The 19,828-nt window shown below is 42.1% G+C and overlaps 1 protein-coding gene across 3 annotated transcripts in view; it reads left to right on the top strand.

The window, feature by feature from the left end:
- Positions 1–19,828, top strand: part of NSUN6 (NOP2/Sun RNA methyltransferase 6) — a 73,951-nt gene that overhangs the window by 30,627 nt on the left and 23,496 nt on the right. For all 3 annotated transcript variants that reach the window (XM_060095504.1, XM_060095506.1, XM_060095505.1), the window contains exons 6-8: positions 4,171–4,252; positions 7,577–7,696; positions 13,610–13,754. In XM_060095504.1, coding sequence (XP_059951487.1) covers positions 4,171–4,252; positions 7,577–7,696; positions 13,610–13,754 — 347 coding nt within the window. The remainder of the gene's footprint in view (positions 1–4,170; positions 4,253–7,576; positions 7,697–13,609; positions 13,755–19,828) is intronic.

Raw genomic sequence — 19,828 nt, 5'->3', positions numbered from 1 at the left:
AGTTTGAGAAGGATAGGTGTTAGCTCTTCTCTAAATGCTTGATAGAATTCGCCTGTGAAGCCATCTGGTCCTGGGCTTTTGTTTGTTGGAAGATTTTTGATCACAGTTTCAATTTCAGTGCTTGTGATTGGTCTGTTCATATTTTCTATTTCTTCCTGATTCAGTCTTGGCAGGTTGTGCATTTCTAAGAATTTGTCCATTTCTTCCAGGTTGTCCATTTTATTGGCATAGAGTTGCTTATAGTAATCTCTCATGATCTTTTGTATTTCTGCAGTGTCAGTTGTTACTTCTCCTTTTTCATTTCTAATTCTATTGATTTGAGTCTTCTCCCTTTTTTTCTTGATGAGTCTGGCTAATGGTTTATCAATTTTTTTATCTTCTCAAAGAACCAGCTTTTAGTTTTATTGATCTTTGCTATCGTTTCCTTCATTTCTTTTTCATTTATTTCTGATCTGATTTTTATGATTTCTTTCCTTCTGCTAACTTTGGGATGTTTTTGTTCTTCTTTCTCTAATTGCTTTAGGTGCAAGGTTAGGTTGTTTATTCGAGATGTTTCCTGTTTCTTAAGGTGGGATTGTATTGCTATAACCTTCCCTCTTAGAACTGCTTTTGCTGCATCCCATAGGTTTTGGGTCGTCGTGTCTCCATTGTCATTTGTTTCTAGGTATTTTTTAATTTCCTCTTTGATTTCTTCAGTGATCACTTCGTTATTAAGTAGTGTATTGTTTAGCCTCCATGTGTTTGTGTTTTTTACAGATCCTTTTCCTGTAATTGATATCTAGTCTCATAGCATTGTGGTCGGAAAGGATACTTGATACAATTTCAATTTTCTTAAATTTACCAAGGCTTGATTTGTGACCCAAGATATGATCTATCCTGGAGAATGTTCCATGAGCGCTTGAGAAAAATGTGTATTCTGTTGTTTTTGGATGGAATGTCCTATAAATATCAATTAAGTCCATCTTGTTTAATGTATCATTTACAGCTTGTGTTTCCTTATTTATTTTCATTTTGGATGATCTGTCCATTGGTGAAAGTGGGGTGTTAAAGTCCCCTACTATGATTGTGTTACTGTTGATTTCTCCTTTTATGGCTGTTAGTATTTGCCTTATGTATTGAGGTGTTCCTATGTTTGGTGCATAAATATTTACAATTGTTTTATCTTCTTCTTGGATCGATCCCTTGATCATTATGTAGTGTCCTTCTTTGTCTCTTCTAGTAGTCTTTATTTTAAAGTCTATTTTGTCTGATATGAGAATTGCTACTCCAGCTTTCTTTTGGTTTCCATTTGCATGGAATATCTTTTTCCATCCCCTTACTTTCAGTCTGTATGTGTCTCTAGGTCTGAAGTGGGTCTCTTGTAGACAGCATATATATGGGTCTTGTTTTTGTATCCATTCAGCCAATCTGTGTCTTTTGGTGGGAGCATTTAGTCCATTTACATTTAAGGTAATTATTGATATGTATGTTCCTATTCCCATTTTCTTAATTGTTTTGGGTTCGTTATGGTAGGTCTTTTCCTTCTGTTTTGTTTCTTGTCTAGAGAAGTTCCTTTAGCATTTGTTGTAAAGCTGGTTTGGTGGTGCTGAACTCTCTCAGCTTTTGCTTGTCTGTAAACGTTTTAATTTCTCCATCAAATCTGAATGAGATCCTTGCTGGGTAGAGTAATCTTGGTTGCAGGTTTTTCTCCTTCATCACTTTAATTATGTCCTGCCACTCCCTTCTGGCTTGTAGAGTTTCTGCTGAGAGATCAGCTGTTATCCTGATGGGGATTCCCTTGTGTGTTATTTGTTGTTTTTGCCTTGCTGCTTTTAATATGATTTCTTTGTGTTTAATTTTTGACAGTTTGATTAATATGTGTCTTGGTGTATTTCTCCTTGGATTTATTCTGTATGGGACTCTCTGTGCCTCCTGGACTTGATTAACTATTTCCTTTCCCATATTAGGGAAGTTTTCAACTATAATCTCTTCAAATATTTTCTCAGTCCCTTTCTTTTTCTCTTCTTCTTCTGGAACCCCTATAATTCGAATGTTGGTGCATTTAATGTTGTCCCAGAGGTCTCTGAGACTGTCCTCTGTTCTTTTCATTCTTTTTTCTTTATTTTGCTCTGCAGCAGTTATTTCCACTATTTTATCTTCCCCGTCACTTATCCGTTCTTCTGCCTCAGTTATTCTGCTATTGATCCCATCTAGAGTATTTTTTATTTCATTTATTGTGTTTTTAATCAATGCTTGATTCATCTTTAGTTCTTCTAGGTCCTTGTTAACTGTTTCTTGCATTTTGTCTATTCTATTTCCAAGATTTTGGATCTTGGAAGTAGAATCTTGGATCATCTTTACCATCATTATTCTGAATTCTTTTTCAGGTAGACTGCCTATTACCTCTTCATTTGTTAGATCTGGTGGGTTTTTTCCTTGCTCCTTCTCCTGCTGTGTGTTTTTCTGTCTTCTCATTTTGCTTATGTTACTGTGTTTGGGGTCTCCTTTTTGCAGGCTGCAGGTTCGTAGTTCCCGTTGTTTTTGGTGTCTGTCCCCAGTGGCTAAGGTTGGTTTAGTGGGTTGTGTAGGCTTCCTGGTGGAGGGGACTAGTGCCTGTGTTCTGCTGGATGAGGCTGGATCTTGTCTTTGTGGTGGGCAGGTCCACGTCTGCTGGTGTGTTTTGGGGTGTCTGCGGACTTTTTATGATTTTAGCCCACCTCTCTGCTAATGGGTGGCGTTGTGTTCCTGTCTTGCTAGTTGTGTGGCATAGGGTGTCCAGCACTGTAGCTTGCTGGTCGTTGAGTGAAGCTGGGTGCTGGTGTTGAGATGGAGATCTCTGGAAGATTTTCGCCGTTTGATATTATGTGGAGCTGGGAGGTCTCTTGTGGACCATTGTCCTGAAGTTGGCTCTCCCACCTCAGAGGCATAGCACTGACTCCTGGCTCCTCAATTTGGGATGGTTTGTTGTCTATTCATGTATTCCACAGATGCAGGGTACATCAAGTTGATTGTGGAGCTTTAACCCGCTGCTTCTGAGGCTGCTGGGGGAGGTTTCCCTTTCTCTTCTTTGTTCTCACAGCTCCTGGGTCTCAGTTTTGGATTTGGCCCCGCCTCTGCGTGTAGGTCGCCGGAGGGCGTCTGTTCTTCGCTCAGACAGGACAGGGTTAAAGGAGCAGCCTCTTCGGGGAGTCTGGCTCACTCAGGTCGGGCGGGAGGGAGGGGCACGGAGTGCGGGGCGAGCCTGCAGCGGCAGAGGTCGGCGTGACGTTGCACCAGCCCGAGGCGCGCCGTGCGTTCTCCCAGGGAAGCCGCCCCTGGATCCCGGGACCCCGGCAGTGGCGGGCTGCACAGGCTCCCGGAAGGGCAGCGTGGACAGTGGCCTGCGCTCGCACACAGGCTTCTTGGCGGCGGCAGCAGCAGCCCCAGCGTCCCACGCCCGTCACTGGGCTCCGCGCTTTCAGCCGCGACTCGCGCCCGTCTGTGGAGCCCCTTTAAGCAGCACTCTTAATCCCCTCTCCTCGCGCACCAGGAAACCAAGAGGGAAGAAAAAGTCTCCTGCCTCTTCGGCAGCTCCAGAGTTTTCCCGGACTCCCTCCCGGCTAGCCGCGGCACACTAGCCCCCTTCAGGCTGAGTTCTCACCGCCAGCCCCAGTCCTCTCCCTGCGCTCTGACCAAAGCCCGAGCCTCAGCTTCCAGCGCCGTCCGCCCCGGCGGGCGAGCAGCCAAGCCTCTCGGGCTGGTGAGTGCCGCTCGGCACCGCTCCTCTGTGCGGGAATCTCTCCGCTTTGCCCTACCCAGGTATGTGGGGAGTTTCTTGCCTTTTGGGAGGTCTGGGGTCTTCTGCCAGCGTTCAGTAGGTGTTCTGTAGGGGTTGTTCCACGTGTAGCTCTATTTCTGGTGTATCCGTGGGGAGGAAGGTGATCTCCGCGTCTTACTCTTCCGCCATCTTACACCACACTTCTTGAACTTAACTTTACCCTTTTTAGTGCTCCCAGTGGCCTACTGTACTGTGGGTAAAAATCCAGAAACACTTCACAGGAATACTTTTAAGTATTTTGGTGTTGAGTAAGAAAAGGTTTTAAAAGGCAGAACATCTTATATTTGACATGTTACTTGCATATATTCTTAGAAGTGGAGATTGTGTAGATTGTCTAATTTATACTGAGTAATGTTAGATTTCCTGTTTTTCAGAGGCATAGGCGTAAGAATGACAGACCCAGTGTATCTGAGCCCCTCATTTGACAACGTACTGCCTAGCTACTTATTTTTACAAGTAAGTATTTGTAAAAGCAAAATACTTAGTGACATTGAAATATACTTCAGTGAATTATTTTGAAATCTAAGGGTTTGTTTTTTCGCTTCTATTAACTTTTTTTTTTTTTTGCAGTGTATTTATATGTTTTCTGATCTACCTTTGGTTAAGTAGTAAGGAGCAGCTTAGTAAGCACTTTGTCCTTTTCTCAAGTGATGAACTACCTTTTCTCCCTTCCTTTGCCCAGCGGTGCTTATTGTAGGTTAATAAGCACAGCAGGTAGGGTGAGAAGGCCTGCGCAGGGGCGCTGCCGCGACTCCCACTCACCCTGAGGAAAGGCAAGACTCCACCATGTGGGACGGTGGAGTCTGTGTCACTTCTTTCGGGCACCAGTTCTGAGCTTTAGTTTGAGAGCTTCTTCCTGAATGTGCTTTCCTACCCTCAAGTTTAATAAATACGGTTGTACCTTTCTTATTATAAAATAAATGTCTGTAACTGCTGTTAAAAAAAAAAGCTACTTAGTGTAGCTTTTTGTAATGATTGCTTTCCATTTCCACTATTAATCCCTAAATAAAGCATGCATTTGCTATACATGTAAGTGTTCCATGTGTAACTCTACGTGAGATTCAAATGGTTTACTGCTAGCAGATTTTGGTCAGATGGTTATCAATTGCTGTGCTATAACAAGTAATTTGTTTTCCCTTGTCCAGTTTATGATGTACTTTCATGTACATTAGCTCATGTGATTTGTTACCATCTGCTTGTTAGGTGGCATTTTTATTATTTTATTATTATTACCAATGAAACATGAAGATACTGAAGACCGGATCTGGTCAGGTTCTTGAATAAGGTCATACAATTGGTAGGTAGTAGCATCTGTACCCTAACTTAAGCGTAGATGACATTTGCTTTCTACTCTGCTTAGTATGTAACCAAAAGTCATTTTATAAATCCAGAGATTAATTCTGGGGTGAACAAATAGAAAAACAGATTTACGTTTGTCATCTGATTCTACATTAGTGATAATGTAAACCGTTAGGATGTGTAACCTAATATAAAGTCATACATGGTTACGTAGAATCTTCTTTAGTAGTCTCTGCCAGCCTTTTTTCTTTCTTTCTATTTTTTATTTTATTTTAATTAAAAAAATTTTTTTTCTTTAGAGAGACAGTTCCCAAGACTGCTCTTCTTTTTTTTTTTAATTTATTTATTTTGTTTATTATTTATCTTTGGCTGTGTCGGGTCTTCCTTGCTGTGCGCGGGCTTTGTCTAGTTGCGGCGAGCGGGGGGGGGCTACTGTTCGTTGTGGTGCCCGGGCTTCTCACTGCGGTGGCTTCTCTTGTTGAGGAGCATGGGCCCTAGAGCACAGGCTCTGTAGTTGTGGCACGGGCTTAGTTGCTCCATGGCATGTGGGATTTTCCCGGAGCAGGGCTTGAACCTGTGTCCCCTGCATTGGCAGGCAGATTCTTAACCACTGCACCACTAGGGCAGTCCTGCCAGCCTTTTAAAAAGTGTGGTGTTGTGCTGGGCTCTTTGAATATATTATCACAAGCCTGCACTGGCTGTAACTGAAGAACACTGATACCATTTCTTTTTTTTTTTTTTTTTTTTTTTTTTTTTTTTTGCGGTATGCGGGCCTCTCACTGCTGTGGCCTCCCCCGTTGCGGAGCACAGGCTCCGGACGCGCAGGCTCAGCGGCCATGGCTCACGGGCCCAGCCGCTCCGCGGCATATGGGATTCTCCCAGACCGGGGCACGAACCCGCATCCCCCGCATCGGCAGGCGGACTCTCAACCACTTGCGCCACCAGGGAGGCCCTGATACCATTTCTTGAATGATGTTCAGCAACCTCTTAACTTGTGAAGATGAGGTAGTTCATGGGGTGATTGGCTGTATACCTTGTAAGCCCCAGAGTTAGGCAACTAGTACTTTGTCCATTCTGTGATTATTGAAGGTACTTTACAGATAGGTAGAATTATGTACTTGGGAAAATCCCTGGTGAAATTTGTAGGTTTTTTTTTTTTTGATGCCTCTTGCCTTGCCTTTCTCTGGAAACCATTATCCCCAAATCTGTACTGTTACTTGTTTGCAACAGCTAATGTGGAAGCTTCACATTGTGGGTTCCTTGTTGAGGAGAGGAGGTGGTGAAGGGCTGGTGATAATTGATTATTTCTCATGTTAGCAGTTGAAGTTACACAAGGATGTACTTTATAAAGTTAATTGGAGTGTTGCACACAACCATTAAAATTACGAATGTGCAATATTATTTGGTTTTTCAAAACCACAAAGGAAACTTGATTTGCCTGACCACAATCCACAGAATTACAGAAACGCCTTTGATGTCTTTCACGATGGAAATGATTGACAGTGAAAGGTTTAACACTTAAATATTTACAACAGCTGTTTTCAGTTATATTCTAGTTGCATTCTAGGTTATCTGGAATCAAAAATGGTGCTCAAAAGTTGATCTTTTCATTGCCTGGTTTCTTGGAAATAATTGATTTAAAAGCCAGATGAGGTTGGATAATCTGAGAGCTTTAAATACATGCTGCTGCTTGGACTCTACCACCTGAATGGGCTTTAGTTGGTCTGGCTGGGGTGGGGCCTGGGTCAGGATGGTGAAAAGCTCTCCCAGGTGGTTCTAGTTTGCAGCTAAGGTTGACAATGGCTGTAGCGTAGCAAGGGTGCACAGCTAGCTGCATGTTAGAAGCACCTGGGGAGATCTGAAAAACACTGATGCCTGGCCCTATTGCCAGAAATTCTGATTTAACTATTCTAGATGACTGCACATTAAAAACAACAAAAGACAGAACTCACCAGGTGATTCTGTCGTGCAGCCAGGATTGAGAAATACTGTAGAGAAAGGTAGTAGATGAAATTGTTTTAGGGAAGCTTTGTCATCATTTAAATATTTAATGAAGCCTCTTCACTGGGACTATTTCACGCTTTCAACTGATTGCATACCAGAAGGTTCTTAACGTATTATGTTGGATTGGAAATTTCTGTCATCTTTGGCCATTACATTAACGTTATCTTTGTTAGGGGTGAAGCATCACTATCATCTCTCGATGGAAAATCACTGAATCTTCAGTGGCCACATACGTGTTTTAGTGTCTTTATATTAGAGTTCAGTTTTTAATGTGTCATGCATGTGTGTGGCTGTCCTGTGAGATCGTAGGACACCCTGGGAAATTGACTATCCTGACACTGGTATGTCTACAGAAAACATACTCTTGGCCGAGGATGCTGTACTGGGTTACCTCCAAAGATTTCTTTACGTCCTCTGATTCTGAAATTTAAAATGATCTCGAGTCACTGAAAACACATTAATTTTTTTTCCTTATAGAATTTGCCATCTGCTGTAGTAAGTCATGTTCTGGATCCTCAGCCTGGAGAGAAGATTCTAGATTTGTGTGCGGCCCCTGGAGGCAAAACAACACACATTGCAGCGCTGATGCATGATCAGGTGAGGCCGTCTTTGCGCAGAGCTGCTCTTGATACACTGCATGTCTCAGTGATGGAGGTGGAAGTATGTGTGACTTACGGAACATTATACAGACATTCATAATCTAGTCGATTTCTATTCAGCCAAAGAGAAGGTCGCTAAGTGATGTCATTCATCACATATTAAGTTCAGTAGACCATTGTCATTTGTGAAGACTATCTCAAGACCTTCTTGAATCCCAGATTTGCCTAATACATTTATGGAATAGAATTTTTCCCTCAAATGATTAAATCTAAATGAAACATTTAAGAGATCTTTTCATGTTCTTAATTACAGGACTTGACACTTTTTAAGCTATTCAAATAAATTCTACCACTGAAAGTTAATTTGGCAGTCCATTATTAAAGTGTCCAAATATATATTGTTGATATACGTGCAGATATAAAGATGATAATAAATATATTGGGTTGGCCAAAATGTTCGTTCGGGTTTCTCCGTAAGATGTTTTTGGCCAGCTGAATACATGCACACATACTGAACATCTATATCTGTCTGTGTTCTTGCCTTGGGGTTCATAAAAACCATGATTTGGCTTAATTAGTAAAGCCTGCTTCATTGTCACAAAAGAAAAGTCTGTCCTTGGATAACTTTAGCTCAAATATTACTGCTTTTTCCTAGGTATGCATGTTTGCTGATGTGTTTTCTTGCATCGTGTGCTAGTTTTATCTGTGTTCAAAGTTGTGTGGCGGGCCTCCCTGGTGGCGCAGTGGTTAAGAGTCCGCCTGCCGATGCAGGGGATACGGGTTCGTGCCCCGGTCTGGGAGGATCCCATATGCCGCGGAGCGGCTGGGCCCGTGAGCCATGGCCGCTGGGCCTGCGCATCCGGAGCCTGCGCATCCGGAGCCTGTGCTCCGCAACGGGAGAGGCCACAACAGTGAGAGGCCCGCATACCGCAAAAAGAAAAAAAAAAAAAAAAAAAAAAAAAAAAGTTGTGTGGCCTTGTAACCACTCTGTGCTTCAACTGAGATTCTTCAGCTTGAGAAGGGTACGGCCAGTTGATGCTATCTTTCCGGTTTGTTTCAAATTCTATAAAACCAAATGGTTCCTAAAATATTTGCACATGCTAGTAGCTTCACCTACAGTATCTTTCTTGATCTAGAGTCAGATTTTAATTGATGGACTGATTTAAAAAATATTGATTTATTCTTACTGTGTGCCAAGTACTGGCGTACAGCAATAAACCACAGTGACCACAGTTTCCTTCATCATGGAGCTTATATTCCAGTAAAAGGACACAGATGAGAAACAAATGAGTGAGTAAAAGATAAGGCATATATAGCTGTGGGAGGGGTATGGGATTGGGAATACTGGGGAAGGAAGAGTGAGTTTACAGTTTGAAGTGGGTGGCGAGGGAGAAGCCCACTGGGAAGGTGGCATTTAGGGAAGACTTACATGTGGGAAGAATGTACCAGCGAGAGGAGACGTAAGTGCGAACGCTCAGGCTGGACGCTGCCCGACTTGCTGGGGAAACCGGGGTCGGGGGTGGGGGGACCGTGGTAGTTCTGCGGTGTAGACTAAGTGAGGAGCCGGGTTGGGGGCGGGAAGAGATCAGAGAGGGGGGGCCGAGGCATGGGCGGAGCAGCTTCGCAGGCTCTCCCGGGACTTCACGTCCGCTCCAGCCATGGGACGTCCTTGGAGGTTTGGGGCAAAGAGCTACGTAAGCTTGCGTGCTCCTTACCTTGGCCGCGGCGTTGCAGACAGGCTGCAGAGGGGCAGCGGCGGAAGCAGAGAGACCGCTTAGGAGACGGCAGTTCAGGGGCGTCATGGAGGTGGTGAGAAGTCGGTTGGATTCTGGGTGTGTTTCGAAGCTGGGGCTGTTAGAAGTTGTTGGTGGATTGGACGTGGGTTGTGAAAATGAGAGGCCAGCGCAGCGTGACTCCTTAGGTGTTTGGCCAGAGGACCTGGAAGGATGGAGCAGCCGGGTCGGGAGGCCTACGGGAGGGGCACCTTTTGCAGGGAGAGATCAGCCATTTAGTTCTGGTTGTACTACAGTGCGGTCCCATTAGACAGCCAGGAGATGGCGTGGAGCAGAAAATGGGATAGTGGAGTCCAGGGTGCAGGAGAGAGGTCGGGATTGGAAACGGATGTCTGGAAGTCGTCAACATATGGATAAAACATCCGAGGCCATGAGGCTGATGCGGGCGGTAGAAGTAGGCGAGGCTGGAAGGCGCGCCTTGGGGCTGTGGTGCGCCGACGCTCGGGGAACCGGGAGGAACGGCCACCGATGCGGCAGGACCGCCAGAGGCCCGTGATGCCCTGGGCGCCGCGCCAGCAAGGGGTCGAAAGGGGACGGAGAGAGCAGCTGGGTGAAACGTCCTGGTGGGGCCAGTGAGGTGAGGCCCGAGAACCCCCTCCCCGTGGACTCAGCGCCTTGTGGGTGATGGCGGTGAGTGGAAACGCCTGCTTGGATAGAAAATGAGAGGAAGCGAAGAAAGTGAATCAGGACCGCTCCTTTGCGGGGGGGCAGGGCACGTTTGTGCCGAGGGCAGAGCAATGGGGCAGCGCTCGGAGGGTGGACTCAGGGAGTCCTTTTTGTAAGATGAGGGAAATAGCAGTGCATGCGGATGGAGAAGAGCGATTAGAAGGGGAAACTGGTTACCCCCGAGGGAACGGGAAAATGGCTGGAACAGGATCTTGGGGTAGGTGAAATGGGACAGGATTCGATGAACAGTGGCTTTAGATGGTGGCCTGAGACGGTTTATCTGTGGAAGTAGGAGGTAAGGCCGAGGATATGGACAGAGGTGTTGGTGGACTGGTACACGTGGTGGGAGACTGGGAGTTGGCTTCTGGTTGTTCCAGTTTTCTCTGAAAAGGAAGCAGGATCTTCAGATGGGAAGGGGAAGGGCAAGGCAGGGGGTCAGGGGTTTGAGAAGACAGGAAGTGTCGATCTAGGATAAGGAGTGAGAGTGGCCTACAGATGCGTCGTGAGAATTCAGTTTTGCGCCAGGGCCCCATGAGTACAGCGGTCCTGGATTTAGAGTGAGATGAGTTGGGCTAGTGATGTGCTCTTTGGCTGCGTGGGAGGGATAGACAGGAAGTTGGTGAAGGCCTGGGTTTAATCACAGCTGAGCTTTTGTCCCTTGGATGTGCGAGAAACAGACGCACGTGAGTTGAGGGTGTATGTAACGTGCCGTAGAATCTCAGCCGGGTGAACAGCAGAGCAAGGACACAAGAATAGTGAGGGCCGTGTATCCGTTGTCACTTTTCTAATTTAGCTCAGATTTATACAGCAGTAAAAATGCTTATGTGCCTAGGAAACTCGGCGGTTTTCTTCCTAGTACTAATTTATAGATATGAAAAAATCACCTACTGAGGTATGACTTTCTGGCATGGAAACCTCCATGAGGCTGATTTAGCAAAAGCCTTTCTGCTCCAGCTAATTTGCCTGATAAAAGATACAGTATTTCCCACTCTCGCAAGTGCCAGATGTTGGACTTTGTCAGGTGATACAGTTTTGATCTATATTTGATGATGCTTAGGACTGTCAAGGGATTTACAAGCAATCTTGCAAAGAAAATAGTTGGAAATTGTACTGTGTCAAGGATGAAATTGTAACTTTTCCCTTTCATTAGTGCAGATAACTTTAGTTGTCCGAAGACTTCTGATGAAAATTGTCATTTCTTACACATTCATATTTGACACTATTAGAAATTCTGAAACATTCACAACGTCACAAATGGGGATAAAGATATATAAATATAAAATTTTATATTTTCAGTAAATACGCTGAAGGCCTAAACCTGCCACCTCTGCACTATAAATGTGTGTGTGTATACGTGTGTAAAATCCATGCACTGTCTATATGCTCTTCACATATACATAGGCACTTGCAGTAACACTAGTATAACCTCGATGAGCAGCCTTCAATCTAAGAAAGATCTCCAATAGAAAAAGGTATTTGTCGTTTAAATATCGTGGAATTGATATCCATGGTTCATTAGAGGAGATGCACTTGCCTATTAACTTACACTACTCTTTGCTGAAAAAGAATTTAAGGTGGTAACAGTAAAAAAAACAAACAAAAACTCTTTAGGGAAAAAATGCATTAAATACCACCAGTGTGTAAAATGAACACAAAACAGAAGGGTTCATTATATGGAGTTGTGGTATTTAATGTAAATCATTTTTCAGTTTTCCTGAAAGCTCAAATGTAAAGCTTATATGCTTTGAGGAAGTGATAATTATCCCCCTCACTTACGGTATGATATTTATTGTGTTTGCTTAAAAGTATATTTACTCAGAGGTATTTTCTGCTCTCCAGTGAAGTCTTTGCAAAGAGAGGCTGGATATTAGAGGTGTGTGCATTCTCTGCTGGTTTTATAACGCTGTGTGAAAACAACCACACAGCTTCGGTGGCACTGCATCACCTCCAGAGTCTGGGATTCAGTCCATGGCCCCCAGCCTGACTCTGGCACCTGGTCACCTGTGGGTTGGCCGGAGTTTCTCATGACCTTGGGTGGGCTCACTCACTTGGGTTAGGCTCAGGTTGGCTCAGCTGAGGCCACTGGAATGTCTTGCCTCTGGTCCCTGCATCTCTTGCCCTCCTGTGGGGCTAGGGCACTAGCACAGCAGAGCGCAGTAGCTGAGGGTCAGCAGTGGCAGAGGACAAAGCAGAGCAAGGCCAGCGTTCCGCATCTCTCCTTGCATCACTCCTACTGTCATCCCATCAGCCAGTGCAAACCAGGTGGCCGAGCCTGACTCGGACCAGCCGGGTGTTGCAAGGTCAACAGCAGAGGGTGGGGATACCTGGAGACTTGAAGAATTGGGGCCATTTAGGAATCTCCCAGCGGGCCAGCACCCAGGAACCTGAACAGAAATATTTGAGCCAGAATTGAATCCCAGATTTTGTTAATACTTTCAATTTGTCATTGTTGTTGATTTTTTTTTTTTTTTTTGTAGTTAAGCAGAATTTTGTATAAGTGAGGCTTCCAGTCTTCTACTTTTGTAAGAGCAGCCTTCAGCCAGTGCAGTTTCTCCTTCACTGTAGTTACAGTGTAACCTTATTCTGGTGGTTTTTGCCTACTTTTCCAGTTCAACTCACTCGAAATGGTTTCCCTGTCCATCGAGGTATTAACTGGAAATATGCCGGCCACTAAACCTGATGTCACATTCAAGAACATAATTAGCAAATCTTCAGTATTGTAGTCTATGCAGTCAATGTGTATGTCACAACAAGGAGGAACAAAAGCAAAAAAAAAATACATTGAAACGTTTACATCACCATCTCTGCAGAACATTTCATAGTATGTTTTAAAATACCATGTGACTATCACAACTCATTCACAAAACTGTAGCCTCTTGTCTTTATTGACTTTGACTTAATCGAAGTGTTCCCATGTAAAATTATTTTTGAACTACTGACCAGTGCAGCACATTTTGCTGTGATACAGTTGTCAGAAGTCACATGAATTTTGTTATATGTATGTATCTCAGAAAGTATTGGGATGAGGATTGAGTTTACAAGTAACATTCATCTGTATCTCAGAGGACCAGAAGGCAAATGTCTCAGAACGTTAGTTCATGCTCTTACAGAGGTGAGCAAGGCACATCAAATTGGCGATTTTTTAATATTTCTCTCAAATGGGTATTTTAAAGTTTCTTTAGAAGATTGCAAACACTGCTTTTGCTTTTGAGTTTTTTGGATTAAAAGTAGATGGGCATTATAAGAAAATTATCTGGCAAGATTGTGTTCTTTAAAAGGTAAGACTTAAGTATTGGATGTAAATTTGATATTCATTTGGATGATGACTTCAGCTTTAAAACTGGGGATAGGAAAGTGGGGAAGACTATAATTGTCCGTTTTTCTCATTATTAATAACTTTCATGACTGCTTTGGATTTTCACTTTTTTATGTGTTTGTTTTGTTTTTTTTAGGGAGAAGTGATAGCACTGGATAAAATATCCAACAAAGTAGAAAAAATAAAGCAGAATGCATTATTGTTAGGGCTAAATTCCATCAGGGCATTTTGCTTCGATGGAACAAAGGCCCTTAAACTTGATATGGTTAAGGACACAGATGGTGAGTTAAATTTTATCTTTTAAAGGCTTTTATAATTGGCATTTACAAACAGATTGTCAGATTTTGCTACCTATGTTCTAGCCCCTAAATACCCATAGGGCCTTGGCATGGATCTAAGGTATTTTGCCATAATAGATGTCTTCTTGCTTTTCATCTCATCTTTGAATATCAAGTTTTTAATACCGAGTCAAACCTCCAAGACTTGGTCAAACTCTTTGTTCTTTTTTTTTTTTTTTTTTTTTTGCTGTACGCGGGCCTCTCACTGCTGTGGCCTCTCCCACTGCGGAGCACAGGCTCCGGACACACAGGCTCCGCGGCCATGGCTCGCGGGCCCAACCGCTCCGCGGCATGTGGGATCTTCCGGGATCGGGGCACGAACCCGTGTCCCCTGCATCGGCAGGCGGACTCTCAACCACTGCGCCACCAGGGAAGCCCCAAACTCTTTGTTCTTAACCTATTTGTTTTATTTTATTTTTTTTATTGAAGTATAGTTGATTTACAGTGCTTTTTAAATTTCTGCTATATAACAAAGTGATTCAATTATACATATATATACATTTTTAAAATATTCTTTTCCATTATGGTTTACCACAGGATACTGAATATAGTTCTTTGTGCTATACAGTAGGATCTTGTTGTTTATCCATTCTGTATATAAAAGCTTACATCTACTAACCCCAATCTCCCACGCCATCCCTCCTCCAGCCCCTCCCCTTTGCAACCACAAGTCTGTTCTCTGTGTCCATGAGTCTGTTTTGTAGATAGGTTCGTTTGTGTCATATTTTAGATTCCACATTTAAGTGATATTATATGGTATTTGCTTTCTGACTTATTTAACTTAGTATGATAATCTCTAGTTGCATCCATGTTGCTGCAAATGGCATTGTTTCATTCTTTTTCTATGGCTGAATAGTATTCCATTGTATATATGTACCACATCTTCTTTATCCGTTCCTCTGTCAGTGGACATTTAGGTGGTTTCCATGTGTTGGCTATTGTGAATAGTGCTGCTAGGAACATAGGGGTGTGTGTATCTCTTTGGATTAGAGTTTTCTCTGAACATATGCCCAGGGGTGGGATTGCTGGATCATATGGTGGCTCTATTTTTAGGTTTCTGAGGAATCTCCATACTGTTCTCCACAGTGGCTGTACCAATTTACATTTCCGCCAGCTATGTAGGAGGGTTCCCTTTTCTCCATATCCTCTCCAGCATTTGTTATTTGTAGAGGTTTTAATGATGGCCATTCTGACTGGTGTGAGGTGGTGCCTCATTGTAGTTTTGATTTGCATTTCTCTAATAGTTTAGCAGTGTTGAACATCTTTTCATGTGCCTACTGTCTATTTGTATTTCCTCTTTGGAGAAATGTGTATTTAGGTCTTCTGCCCATTTTTCGATTGGGTTGTTTGTTTTCTTTTTGTTGTTGAGTTGTTTGAGCTGTTTGTATATTTTGGAAATTAAATCCTTGTTGGTTGCATCATTTGCAAATATTTTCTCCCATTCCGTAGGTTGTCTTTTCGTTTTGTTGATTGTTTCCTTTGCTGTGCAAAAGCTTGTAAGTTTGATTAGGTCCCATTTGTTTATTTTTATTTCTGTCACCTTGGGAGACTGACCAAAGAAAACATTGGTACGATTTATGTCAGAGAATTTTTTGCCTATGATCTTTTCTAGGCGTTTTATGGTATCATGTCTTATGTTTAAGTCTTTAAGCCATTTTGAGTTTATTTTTTGCGTATGATGTGAGTGAGTGTTCTAACTTCATTGATTTACATGTGGCTGTCTAACTTTCCCAGCACCACTTGCTGAAGAGACTGTCTTTTTCCCATTGTATATTCTTGCCTCATGTGTCAAAGCTGTGTGATTGACCGTAGTTGTGTGGGTTTATTTCTGGGCTCTCTGTTCTGTTCCATTGATCCATATGTCTTTTGTGCCAATACCATGCTGTTTTGATTACTGTAGCTTTGTAGTATTGTCTGAAGTCTGGGAGGGTTATGCCTTCTGCTTTGTTCTTTTTCTTCGGGATTTCTTTGGCAATTCTGGGTCTTTGATGGTTCCATGTGAATTTTAGGATTATTTGTTCTAGTTCTGTGAAAAATGTCATGAGTAGTTTGATAGGGATCGCATTAAATCTGTAGATTGCTTTGGGTAGTATGGCCATTCTTTTTTCTTGCGGTACACGGGCCTCTCACTGTTGTGGCCTCTCCCATTGCGGAGCACAGGCTCCGGACGCGCAGGCTCAGCGGCCATGGCTCACGGGCCCAGCCGCTCCGCGGCATGTGGGATCTTCCTGGACTGGGGCACGAACCCATGTCCCCTGCATCGGCAGGCGGACTCTCAACCACTGCACCACCAGGGAAGCCCTTTTTTATTGTTTTTAATCTCTATTTTATTTATTTCCCCTCTGATCTTTATTATTTCCTTCCTAATGCTGACTTTAGGTTTTGTTTGTTCTTCTTTTTCCACTTCTTTTAAGTGTTAACCTATTTGTTTTAGTTTCATATTACAGCTCAGAAAGCTGAGATTTGAGACAAGCCTTTCAGTTTTATGATTCTTCATTTTTCATTTTTCTTGAGGAATTGGGGATATAGAGCCGGAAGGGAAAAACTGCCGCATATCTTGTTTTGGAATAAAATAATACAGTAGTTAAATTGCTCTATTTCTCTCTCTTTGTCTCTATTTCGATTTGGTTTCATAAAGTATTCGAGAAACTTGCATATTTTAATGAAGTAATTGGCATTAGTTTCTCTAGAATGTTCATTGATTAAAAATGCTATTTGATTCATGATGACTTTTTAAAAAATTAATTTACTGATTTTTAAATTTTCTTTTATATTGGAGTATATTTGATTTACAATGTTGTGTTAGTTTCAGGTCTACAGCAAAGTGATTTAGTTATACATACACATGTATTTATTGTTTTCCAGGATTCATGATGACTTTTAAAATGCCTGCTACATCAGTAGTAATGTGAAAATCCACATACCTTTAAGAAATTATTTTGTAACTTCTGCCTAATATGTAGTAAGTCACACATGATTAAGAAGCCAAAACAAATGAAGCACATGGAATACTTGCCAGAAAAACAGGGACTATCCTGAAGAAGAGTGGGAGCAGGTCGGATTGAATTGCCTAATTACGTGACAACAGTGTGTCATGGTCAGTGGCTTGTCAGCCCTAAAGTGTTAGCCAGGGATTTGCAGGAGTTTATATCAGTGTGTAGGCTAGGGGCCTGTACCAGAGAGACCCAAAATAGAGTGACTTAGCAAAGATAGAAGTGTTTTTTGGTTTTCTTGTTTATTTTTGTCTCACTGAAAAGTTAAAGAGGTGGACATCCAATGCTGGGAGCTTCATCTCTGGGTCCAAGACAGCTGTTCCAGTTTTTTTCCCAGGGGGTAGGGAAAGGGACTGGGAGATGCACAAGACCTGGAGGTGGGGTGCCTATCCCGCTGGCCACAACTTAGTCGTTTGATCAACTTAGCTGCAAGGGGGGCTGGAAAACATAGTCTTCAGCTGTGTTGCCATGTGCCCAGTTCACACCGTTTCTATAGAAAAAGAGGATAATTGTTATTGAAGAACGAATAGCAGTCTGCCAAAAGCTTCGTACTGTTAAAAGTGGAGATGGTGACTGTTTGCATTTTTTTGTTTTATTCATCAGTAAAATTTTTCTTCCTCCTTTAAAATAAGTAAAAGAGCTTGAAAGCCTCTGAGTGGGTAAATGAGGTGCATAGTATAAGGTGCAAGGAGTGACCCAGTAACTGTATTTTAGCATCATGCTGTGTGGTAGTTTTCCTACACAATTTGTTCTGGTTATGTTCTGCTGTAATCCCACATCATGCCACCACTTAGTGATGAAAACCACAGTAATCATTTCAGTATTATTCTTCACAATTCTGGGGGCTGACCAGACCCTCAGATAGATGGTTCTTACTTGCAGTATCTCGTGCAGTTGCGGTCATGTGGTAGTGGAGGGAGGTGTCATCTTGAAGGTGCTCTCTTTCACATACACATCGGGAGGATGATAGTGGCTCTCAGCTGGGACCTCTCCACGTGTCCTGGATACTCTCAGCGTGTTGGTTGGGTGGGTTTCGAGGGCGAATGTTGGAATAGCCCCAGGCAGCAGCCATGTCCCCATTTATGACCTATTCCAGAAGTCACTTAGCATCGATTCTGCTGTTGCCCAGAATAAAGGAGAAGGAATATTACATCCCACCTCTTGTGTCACTGTGATGAGTGTCAGTGTCAAATTGTAAGAATGTATGGAATGGACGGTATTGTGGCAGCCATCTTTGGGAAGTATAATTGCTTTCACAGCTGTAAACTATTTTTATTTAAAAAAAATTTATTTATTTGGTTGCACCGGGTCTTTAGTTGAGGTACGCAGGATCTTTAGTTGCGGTGTGTGGGATCTTTGGGTGAGGCATGCGGGATCTTAGCTGCGACATGCGGGATCTAGTTCCCTGACCAGGGTTCGAACTCAGGCCCCCTGCCTTGGGAGCATGGAGTCTTAACTGCTGGACCACCAGGGAAGTCCCAGATTATTTTTATTTTTAGTCATACATTTTTATATGCATAATGGATTGTTAGCTGAACACAGGAAGGATAAGGAATACTGACTTGAAAATGCAAGAGCATAAAAGTAGTAATGATTCTGCAAATTTACATCAAGGTGATTTTCACCAGTTCTATAGATTGCAGTTAATATGATTAAAATTCTTATATAACATTCTGAGGTGATTTCAATACTACAGAAAATCTAAAAAGAGAGAATAGAATGAGCTGTATGTTCAGTTGGGCTATTATTTATTAGGAATAGAGGTTATCCACGCCTGTAATGTTTTAGTTACTTATAAGGGGCAGCCTGAATCCAGTCTTGTCCCTCAGAAGGAAACAAGTTGTTTTCTAGTACCTAATGTAAGTATTCCAAACATCAGTCCTTGGCAGTTTTTGTTTATTTTTGATGCTGAGGCAAACGTTTGTCATATTTAACGTTTTTGAAAAATTACTCTTTTTCTTTCGTAATTTTAAATTATGTCAACCTATATCATTTGTTAAATGGGAGAAAAAATATTTTTTTCTTCATATTCAAAGATGAGTAATGTTCTAGTGTATGGATAATAACACATTTTATTTATTCATTCATCAGTTGGTGGACATTTGGGTTCTTTCCCTTTTTTGTCTGTTACGAATAATGTTGCTGTGAACATTGTATATAAGTTTCTGTGTGTTTTATCTCTTGAGTGTATACCTGGAATTGGGATTGCTGGATCATATGTTTAACCTTTAACAGAATTGTCAGACTGTTTTACAAAGCAGTTTGCAGCATTTTTCATTCCACTAGCAATGTACTGAGGGTTCATATTTCTCCATATCCTCACCAGCACTTAATATCTGTCTTTTTGATTATTGCTATCTTGGTAAGTGTGAAGTGGGGTCTCATTGTGGTTTTCATTTTTATTTACTAGAAGCAGATTTCCCAGAGGGCTAACAATGTTAATCATCTTTTCATGCGTTTATTGACCATTTTACATCTACTTGTCCATTCAGATCCTTTGCCCATATTTTAATTGGGTTGTGTTTTTATTATCAGGTTGTAAGTGTTCTTTATATATTCTAGCTATAAGTCCCTTATTAGATATATAATTACACATATTTTATACCATCTTGTCAGTTGTCCATTTACTTTCTTGATGATGTCATTTGAAGCACAAAGGTTTTCAAGGATGTCCATTTTATGTATTTTATCTTTTATTGCTTGTACTTTTGGTGTCAGATTCTAAGAGTTTTTTAGTATGACCTCTTACATATAGATGTAGAATTCGTTTTGAATTAATTTGTGTATATGGTGTGAGAAAAGAATCCATATTCTTTTTCATGAAGCTATCCAGTTGCCCCAGCATGATTTGTTGAAAAGACTATTTTGATCCATTGAATTGTCTTGGTACACTTTTCGAAAATCAGTTAACTGTCAATGTAAGGGTTCATTTCTGGACTGTCAGTTCTCTTGCATTGATTGATATTTCTGTCCTTAAGCTGATAACACTGCCTTAATTACAATAGCTTTGTAGTAAATTTTCAT

Source organism: Mesoplodon densirostris, chromosome 4 (genome assembly GCF_025265405.1).
Source record: "Mesoplodon densirostris isolate mMesDen1 chromosome 4, mMesDen1 primary haplotype, whole genome shotgun sequence".
In the NCBI taxonomy this organism is placed as follows: domain Eukaryota; kingdom Metazoa; phylum Chordata; class Mammalia; order Artiodactyla; family Ziphiidae; genus Mesoplodon; species Mesoplodon densirostris.
This window is presented reverse-complemented; position numbering and strand designations above follow the sequence as displayed.